We start from the raw sequence: 10,000 nt of genomic DNA, 5'->3' as shown, positions 1-10,000 counted from the left end.
AGTAGTTTGAGGAGTGGTCCTCCATGGTGTCTTTGCCAATGGAGGATGCTGGTCTTGGCATTGAGGGTGGCGGTGTTTTGCATTCCAGGGTCGTCTGTGTGTTTTCCTTCCTTGCCGTGATGGGTCGCATGGGTCAGTGTTGCAACGACTCCTGATTCCTGACCTCATTGATCCAGTCAACAAAGTAGCTCACCTAGAGAACACAAAACATTAGACTGGTGTGCTGACACACACACACACACACACACACACACACACACACACACACACACACACACACACACACACACACACACACACACACACACACACACACACACACACACACACACACACACACACACACACACACACACACACACGTTTATGGAATTATGGAATTTCTACGTTAATGAGTCGTAACTGACATTGGGAAGGGAGGCAAGGGAGGCTGAGTCGTGATGGATGTGGGTGGGACTCACCTCAGTGTACACACTTGGAAAATTCGGGAGACCGCACCCGATGCCCCAAGACACCACGCCAGCCACATAGTTCTTGTTGTTTTCTCCCTGGCAGACGAGGGGGCCGCCAGAATCACCCTAGGAAGAGTACACGTGTATGATCATATGTGCATCAAATAGAGGTAAATTCATAAACCTTTCTACATTGAACATCCTTGGAATGTCTTCCTACACTGAACATCCTTGGTCTGTTTTCTATTTATACTCTAAAATGGAACTTTCACACGTCATCTCCAGCTAGAATAGTTTCTATTTTGGTTGGTGTTCTGAGTCGTGTCTGGCTGGTTTACTCACCCACATCCCTGATTGTTAACTCTACAGTGGCCTTATCTGTCCATGTTTGCAGTAGGCTTCATATATATATTATGTTGGTCAAACATTATTTCCATGCCAACGGTTCTTTTCTTCTCTTATGGCTACCTTCCTCCCGCTAGCTCAGAGTGGAATAAAAATATTCCTAGTCATTCATTTTCAGATTATTAGCTGACTTGAAATCTTTCATGAGGGAGGCTTTCTGACTGTTCTAACTATTTCTCTTAATTGTGAGGGGACGGACACTGCCGCAATGTTGTGTCCACATTTATGTGATCTCCATTATCAACATCACCATCACCAGACCCGGGATTTGATCCACAGCAGGCCTGGTGGTATGTGGTTGGGAGTTGTCACTCATGTGGCTCTCTACCAAGGCAGCCACTCCACCGTTTGCTCTCCACACTGGCTCAGTGTGTCTTGTTTCGCAGCGCGACATGACAAATGATACTGGTTCACGGATCTAGTTGTTCTCTTTGCAGTGAACTGATCAGCAAATGTGGTGTTCATGTTGCTGCACTGTAAGTACACTACTGCCCTGCGTCCCTCAATGGAAATGTCACTATAAGAACACAACAACTAATCTCTGTGCCCTGACAAACGAGATGAGTAGAGCAGCTTACATTGCAGGAGTCTTTTCCACCCTCCTTGTATCCAGCGCAGATGTTACTGTCGAAAATCTTTTCATTAAAGGTAGCGTAACTCTTTCTGCATTCTTCGTCTGAGACGATGGGTAACCGGACTTTCCTCAACACGTCAGAGCATGTGAAGTTTTCGTTACTTATTCTGCCCCAGCCAGCCACCACACATTCACCTGCGGAAGAGTTGTCGTGTGAGGCTCCATGGTAGTCAGCGGGAATCGTTATCAGTGTGAAGCACTGTGATGGACTGTAAGAATCTAGAGAAACAAAGACATTTCTTCACCTGTGGATTTGGTTAGTGGTGTGGGCAGGCTGATGGGAGCGACAGTCTTTCCATCCAGTTCCAGCTTCTCTGACAGCTTCAGGAGGGCAATATCATTCTCTGCTGTATCATAGTCCCACCCAGGATGTGTGACAATGGTTTCTACCTTACGGTGCTGCTCCTCATCTGAAAACAATAACGACAACAAGCTTAGTGTCTTCTCTGTGTAGGCTTAATCAGATATCTGTGGTGACGTTTCTCTCTCTCTCTCTCTCTCTCTCTCTCTCTCTCTCTCTCTCTCTCTTCTCTCTCTCTCTCTCTCTCTCTCTCTCTCTCTCTCTCTCTCTCTCTCTCTCTCTCTCTCTCTCTCTCTCTCTGTCTGTGTGAGGGCAGTCACCGTGCAATCCTGGAACTAATTATAGTCTGTTCACTAGACACTCAGGGTGAGCGAGCTGTGTGAGTCTCTGTGGGTAGCTACATGTCATTATTGATAACTCCGTTCGTTTCATTTTCTCTTTTACATTCATCTCGTTGTAACATATTTTTCATCGCATTGAGCATAATAAAAGTAACAGTAACTGAAACATTCAATGTAACATAATAATGAAAAAGAAATAGCGAAGAAAATGTATGAGTGAGTCGCGAGGCTGACGTGGCCAAGACGTGTGAATCGGGACCGTATTCTGAAACTCTTTGCTGTCACACATCGAGCACTTTCATACGCTACAGAGATGATTCTCAAGAGTGTCTCTTCTGTCACTACCATGGAAATCTGCGTTAATCTGTCACTAGAACTGTAAAGACACCCTCAAGAACCTCTGTAACTAGTGTCTTTTGAATGTAGTTAAGGTGCGTCACAGAAATGTTACCAGATCTCAACAGCGTAGTTCAGACGTCAGCCTCGTATTTCAGACTCCAAGACAGTATTGTAGACCTCAACATGGTATTTCAGAAGTCACCACCATATTTCAAACCTACCCTTCCTTCTCCAGAGCTATACTCGTCCATCACTCTCCTAACACCGCACCATACTCCTTGAATCATCACCGTGGTCTCTAAGGTGTCATGTCCCCTTCTTCACCTCGCCTCACCAACAAGTTGGAGGCCTCAACAGTCAACAGTTACCATCTTGCTAAAACTCATCACCCTGCACTGGTCTGCCCTGTTCAGTATCTTCCCGCCGCACGTTGTCTTGCCACCTTGTCCTTGGCCTCACAAACTGTCAAAGATCATCACTCTACCTACTCATGCCTCCTCACCCTGGCAGTGCTCGCCAGATTGCTTTGCTCCCTCACATCTTGATGAAAGTTCCCTGAACCACCCAGGGCTTCAGTAATCTGTGTACCAGAGTCGTGGCCTTTGTGTAGTGTACATAGAAAGTCTTTACCTTCAACTGCTGATAATATATGTTCACCGGCTACGATCTTAAAGCTCGCGTCATTATCAACGCAGTGGGCGGCGGTCATGACCCACCACTCGTCTATCACGGATGCGCCGCACTTGTGTTTATACTTTTCCAATTTGGTGTGGTAAAACTGTATTTCGACCACCCACGGGAACTCGTCTGTAACACAATTAAATGATTTTACTATTCATACTGTTGTTGTTGTCATTATTATATATTAATATTATCATCATTATTATCTTTATTATTATTATTATTATTAATATTATTACTATTATTGTTATTTATTATTATCATTTTTATTATTATTATTATTATTATTATTATTATTATTATTATTATTATTATTATTATTATTATTATTATTATTATTATTATTATTATTATTATTATTATTATTATTATTGTATTATTATTATTATTTTCCTTTATTATTATTATTACTTATATTAGTATTAGTAGTATTAGCATATATTATAATATTATAATAGTATTAGTATTATAATATTATTAGTTTTATTATTATTATTATTATTATTATTATTATTATTATTATTATTATTATTATTATTATTATTATTATTATTATTATTATTATTATTATTATTATTATTATTATTATTATTATTATTATTATTATTATTATTATTATTATTATTATTATTATTATTATTATTATTATTATTATTATTATTATTATTATTATTATTATTATTATTATTATTATTATTATTATTATTATTATTATTATTATTATTATTATTATTATTATTATTATTATTATTATTATTATTATTATTATTATTATTATTATTATTATTATTATTATTATTATTATTATTATTATTATTATTATTATTATTATTATTATTATTATTATTATTATTATTATTATTATTATTATTATTATTATATTTATTATTATTATTATTATTATTATTATTATTATTATTATTATTATTATTATTATTATTATTATTATTATTATTATTATTATTATTATTATTATTATTATTATTATTATTATTATTATTATTATTATTATTATTATTATCATTATTTTTATTATCATCATTATTAATATTTTTCTATTATTATTGATGTTGTTGTGTTTGTTGTTACAAATATTATTTTGACCATTACTATTACTGTTATCATTATGTGTGGATAAACCAATCCATTGAATATTTCCAAAACTGTGTCCAATGAAGGGCGGAAGGAGGGAGATGTGCAAGAGGAACAGGAGGCTCACGTTTTTCCGCTTCAGTGCCGCCCACTATCCTGGGCTTGACAGGTAGTGTGTTGCCATCAGTTTTGCTGCGTTCGTTGCCGTCTCGCCGTCCTGCAAGCATCACACTGGTGGGAGGGGAGACAATGTCATCAGTCACTGTGCTAGGGAGGGAATCTATTGGTATTTCAAGTAAGGGAAAAGGTTGTTCTTCAAAACGCAACGATTTTCTTGTTAATAGCGAGATTCCCTGAACTAAATCAGCACCATATGCTCCTACAGCAGCTCAGCGCTGTGTCCTGGTGTACTGTACAGGTAGTGTGAAGTGCTGACACTTCAGACTTGTGTGCCGTCTGTAGTGAAACAGCTGCATTGTGTTACACTGCTGTAGTAATGGTTAACCTTGGTGACTTGGACACCTGCACCGACACACTGTCGGTAGAAAGTCACTGTTATGATTGCCAGTATCTATGTGTGCACTCCTTGGCAGACATCAACCAACCGCCCGAACGAGTGTGAGGAAAAGAGAGTGGAAAAGAGTGGAGGAATCCATAAGGTGAGATGTACTTACCCATTGGGCGTGTGGGAGGCGGGCAGCGAGGCGGGGAACGTCCGTCCCTGTGAACTCTGAATGCCTGTTGAGGGAAGCAGTGTGTCAGTGAGTGACACGGCGTGGTGTTTAGGATAAGGAAATACTCGACTCGTTTTCCCTCTGTTTCTGTATTTTCCAAGGAAAATTTACTTTTTAAAGGGTATATTCCATTTAATTCCATGGAACGGATTACGGAAATGTGTATTTTCTTATAAGAGTTATCCTCTCATATAAGAAGAAATGGGAGGACATGAGCAGTTTTCTTTGAAGCGGAACCACACAGGTCTTATGATCATTGTCACAGACAGCCTGTATGATTGCAGTGCAGTGGTCACCCAGTGAAGTGTTCAAGGTTTAGGTATATCATGCATTAGTTGCTTAGCGTCTCTTGTTGTTGGTGGTGAAGTTAGCTATCCTTTACCTCTCGTGCACCACACACACACACACACACACACACACACACACACACACACACACACACACACACACACACACACACACACACACACACACACACACACACACACACTTTTAACGACATATTAATCGATTCATTTACTTTTTCCAACTAACAGACTATGGATGTCCCGCTACAAAGCTAATGCTGAACACCATCATGACTGGAACTGCATTTACTTCTGTATAAGGAAGAAATCAAAATCCTATCTGTAGCCGCACACGCAGGTCTTCATTGACGCACAGTTGGTCTGTTTTACTGATCACACAAATCACAGTGAGGTGGAGAGAGGCAGTTCTTTCTCTGACATTTATTGATGAAGTAGGCGTGTCTAAGAACTGTGAACAAGTTATTGGTCTCAATTTCTTATAACAACAATATCATTCTTCAGTATAAAACATTTTGAACATAACGTATTAGTGATAAGCAAGACATGCAATCAATATTGCACTATGTTTGTGTTGCGAAATTAAGTTACATACCTCGGTCATCTCTCTTGTGTGTTTGTGTCGCTGAGTCTAATCATGAGTGACGTCTACAGGCGAGGCGAGGCGAGGCATTGACTCGAAGTTTTATGTAAATCTGATTTCTGATACTCAAATATGTTACCCATTTTTTCTAGCAAATAGAAGTCTACTGAACATTTCACATCAGGTTGATGAGGAATGATGATGGGAGACAGATGCATACCTTTACTTGCAGTAACAATACCGTTGCGTTATTACTTAACCAACTCACCTGCTAGAAACACGCAGAGCAAAACAGCAAAGAAATTCATCTTCCCTGTAGTGGTGTTGTGCCGGACAAGACAGAAAGATAACGACTCCCACCCAGACTGCCTCGGTGTCTGTGGCTGATCATCACCTCCAGTTCCTTTTATAAGCGCCTCCCTTTGCCACATCACCACTTCTTCCCTTCAGGCTTGCGTCAGTAACATGTTGTGTTTGTAGACGCGGTGCGTCACGAGGCAGGCTGGCTGGGAAAGCAGTGGAGGGATGGGCAGTGTGTAAACAGTGTCACAATCATGCAGGAACCTCGTAGTTCACAGGGCGAGGCTCGTGCGGTGATCACAAGCAGGATTGTCGACACACGGTGTTCTGTAAGGCCTGTCCACTCCAGGAAACATGATATGGACACATTGTTTCTATTTTGTTTCCTAAATTTTCCGGCAGACATTTGAAAAACACATTGATGGATGGATGGATGGATGGATAAGTGGATGAATAGATGGATGAGTTGAGAGATAGATAGATTGATGAGTTGATGGCTGGATAGATGGATGGATGGATGACTGGAAGAATGAATGGAAGGTTAGTTCAGTAAGTGAATGAATGCATATGTAAGTGGTTGGTTGGATCGATGTTTAGTTGATGGTTGGATGGATGGAGAAAATGAATAGATGGGTGAATCAAAAGATAGATGATAAAGTGGATAGGTGGATAGATTAATGGATGTTTGGATGGAGGAATATTCTTTTTTTTACGTAGGGAAGATGGTCAGCCAAGGGAAAAAAAATGAAAGTTTAAAAGAAAAGTCCCACTTGAGTTCTGGCTCTATAACAAGTGTAAAAGCTTCAGCCAAAGTTGGGGAGCAAATGCCTCGATACCTCCCTCTTAAAAGAAGACAAGTCATAGGAATTCGGAAATACAGATGCAGGGATGATGTTCCAGAGTTTGCCAGTGAAAGGGATGAATGATTGAGAGTACTGGTTAACTCTTGCATTAGGGAGTTGGACAGAATAGGTATAAGAGGAAGAAGAAAGCCTTGTGCAACGAGGCCGCAGGAGGAGGGGAGACATGCTGTTAGCAAGATCAGTAGAACAGTTAGCATGAAAATAGCGATAAAATCTAGAAAGAGATGCAACATTCCGGCGGTGATAAAGAGGCTGAAGACAGTTAGTCAGGGGAGGGGAGTTGATGAGACGAAGAGCTTTTGATTCCACCCTATTTAGTAAAACTGTGTGACTGGAAGCCCCCCAAAACATGCGAAGAGTACTCCATGCAGGGACGGATAAGGCCCTTATACAAAATAAACATTTGGAGGGGCGAGAAAAACTAGCGGAGATGCCTCAGAAAACCTAACTTCATAGAAGCTGTTTTAGCAAGATGTGAAGTTTCTACTTAAGATCATGAGCAAAGGACAGACCGATAATATTCATTGTGGAAGAGGGAGACAGTTGAGTGTCATTGAAGAAGAGGGGATAGTTGTCTGGAAGGTTGTGTCGAGTTGATAGATGGAGGAATTGAGTTTTTGAGGCATTGAAAACTACTAAGTTTTCTCTTCCCCAATCGGAAATCTTAGAAAGATTGGAAGTCAGGCGTTCTGTGGCGTCCCTGCTTGATCTGTTGATTTCCTGAAGGGTTGATCGTCTCTGAAAGGACGTGGAAAGATGTAGGGTGGTATCAGCGTAGGAGTGGATACGGCAAGAAGTTTGGTTGAGAAGGTCATTAATGAATAATAGAGAGTGGGTGACAGGACAGAACCCTGAGGAACACCACTATTAATAGATTTAGGAGAAGAACAGTGGCCGTCTACCACAGCAGCAATAGAGCGGTCGGAAAGGAAACATGAGATAAAGTTTCAGAAAGAAGGATAGAAGCTGTAGGAGGGCAGTTTTGAAATCAAAGCTTTATGCCAGACTCTATCAAAAGCTTTTGATATGTCTAACGCTACAGCAAAAATTTCACCGAAATCTCTAAAAGAGGATGACCAAGACTCAGTAAGGAAAGCCAGAAGATCATCAGTAGAGCGAAATTGACGGAAGCCATCTTCCTATTCAGGATGGATTAAAAAAATTAGACAAGCAAGAGATTAAAGCTATAGGACGGTAGTTTGAGGGATTAGAACGGTCACCCTTTTTAGGAACAGGCTGAATGTAGGCGAACTTCCAGCAGGAAGGAAAGGTAGAAGTCGATAGACAAAGTTGGAAGAGTTTGGCCAGGCAAGGTGCAAGCACGGAAGCACAGTTTTTGAGAACAATAGGAGGGACCCCATCAGGTCCATAAGCCTTCCGAGGGTTTAGGCCAGCAAGGGCATGGAAAACATCATTACGAAGAATTTTGATTGTAGACATGAAATAGTCAGAGGGAGGAGGAGAGGGAGGACAAGCCCAGAATCGTCCAAGGTGGAGTTGTGAGCAAAGGTTTGAGAGAAGAGTTCAGCTTTAGAGACAGAAGAGATGGCAGTGGTGCCATCAGGATGAAATAAAGGAGGAAAGATGAAGAAGTGAAGTTATTTGAGATGTTTTTGGCTAGATGCCAGAAGTCACGAGGGAGTTTGAGTTTGAAAGATTTTGACATTTTCTATTTATGAAAGAGTGTTTGGCAAGTTGAAGAACAGACTTGGCATGATTCCGGGCAGAGATATAAAGTGCATGAGATTCAGGAGATGGAAGGCTCAAGTACCTTTTGTGGGCAACCTCTCTATCATGTATAGCACGAGAACAGGCTGAGTTAAACCAAGGTTTAGAAGGTTTAGGTTGAGAAAAGAATGAGGAATGTACGCCTCCATGCCAGACACTATCACCTCTGTTATGCGTTCAGCACAAAGAGATGGGTCTCTGACACGGAAGCAAAAATCATTCCAGGAAAATCAGCATAATACCTCCTCAGGTCCCCCAACTGTCAGAGGCAAAACGCCAGAGTCACCTTCGTTTTGGGGATCCTGTGGAGGGATTGGAGAAATAGTTCAAGATATAGAAATGAGATTGTGATCGGAGGAGCCCAACGGAGATGAAAGGGTGACAGCATAAGCAGAAGGGTTAGAGGTGAGGAAGAGATCAAGAATGTTGGGCGTGTCTCCAAGACGGTCAGGAATACGAGTAGGGTGTTGCACCAGTTGCTTTAGGTCATGGAGGATAGCAAAGTTGAAGGCTAGTTCACCAGGGTGGTCAGTGAAGGAGAGGAAAGCCAAAGCTTGAGTTGAACATTGAAATCTCCAAGAATGGAAATCTTAGCGGAAGGAGAGAATGTGCTCCACTTTGGAAGTTACGTAGTCAAAGAATTTATTATAGTCATAAGAGTTCAGGGAGAGATAAACAGCACAAATGAATTTAGTTTAAGAGTGACTGTTAAGTCGAAGCCAGATGGTGGAAAACTTGGAAAACTCAAGAGCGTGGGCACGAGAGCAAGTCAAGTCGTTGCGTACATAGACGCAACATCCAGCTTTGGAATGAAATTGAGAATAGATAAAGTATGAGGGAACAGAGAAGGGCTACTGTAAGTTGGCTGAGACAGCTGAGTTTCGGTGAAGGAAAGAAGATGAAGTTTAGTTGAGGAGAGGTGGTGTTCTACAGATTGAAAATTAGATCTAAGACCGCAAATGTTGCAGAAGTTAATGTAGAAAAAGTTGAGGGAAGTGTAAAGGCATTTGGGGTCGTTATCAAAAAAGGCATTCGACCTGGGGACATTGTTGGTCCCCTCCCCAGAATATGACTCCGAGGCGTTATTATAGGGTCCGTTTTTCTTTTAAATTTTGATTTTCAAGTGAAGGGTGAATGTGTGGTATGCAAATGTATAAATCAGTAATATATGGATGTTAAAATTAATGCATTGATGAGCTAAATGATGGATGGATGTAAAAAAGGTGTGATTTTATTTGGGTA

At 40.5% G+C, this 10,000-nt stretch overlaps 1 protein-coding gene across 3 annotated transcripts in view; it reads right to left on the bottom strand.

Annotated features, from left to right (window-relative positions):
• LOC123516964 (trypsin-1-like) overlaps nt 1-10,000 on the bottom strand; it is a 29,238-nt gene that overhangs the window by 200 nt on the left and 19,038 nt on the right. The window contains exons 1-8 of one of the 3 annotated variants that reach the window (XM_045276760.1): nt 6,136-6,265; nt 4,920-4,983; nt 4,373-4,476; nt 3,103-3,279; nt 1,737-1,901; nt 1,436-1,626; nt 462-578; nt 1-193 (exon numbers count right to left, since the gene is read on the bottom strand). The exon at nt 1-193 is cut by the window's left edge and continues 200 nt beyond it. In XM_045276760.1, coding sequence (XP_045132695.1) covers nt 134-193; nt 462-578; nt 1,436-1,626; nt 1,737-1,901; nt 3,103-3,279; nt 4,373-4,476; nt 4,920-4,983; nt 6,136-6,175 — 918 coding nt within the window. In that variant the 5' untranslated portion in view covers nt 6,176-6,265 and the 3' untranslated portion in view covers nt 1-133. Of the gene's footprint in view, nt 194-461; nt 579-1,435; nt 1,627-1,736; nt 1,902-3,102; nt 3,280-4,372; nt 4,477-4,919; nt 4,984-6,135; nt 6,266-10,000 lie in introns of those variants that run through there. The other 2 variants (XM_045276761.1, XM_045276762.1) reach the window with 2 other exon arrangements.

The sequence above is a fragment of the Portunus trituberculatus genome, chromosome 41 (genome assembly GCF_017591435.1).
Source record: "Portunus trituberculatus isolate SZX2019 chromosome 41, ASM1759143v1, whole genome shotgun sequence".
NCBI lineage: Eukaryota > Metazoa > Arthropoda > Malacostraca > Decapoda > Portunidae > Portunus > Portunus trituberculatus.
This window is presented reverse-complemented; position numbering and strand designations above follow the sequence as displayed.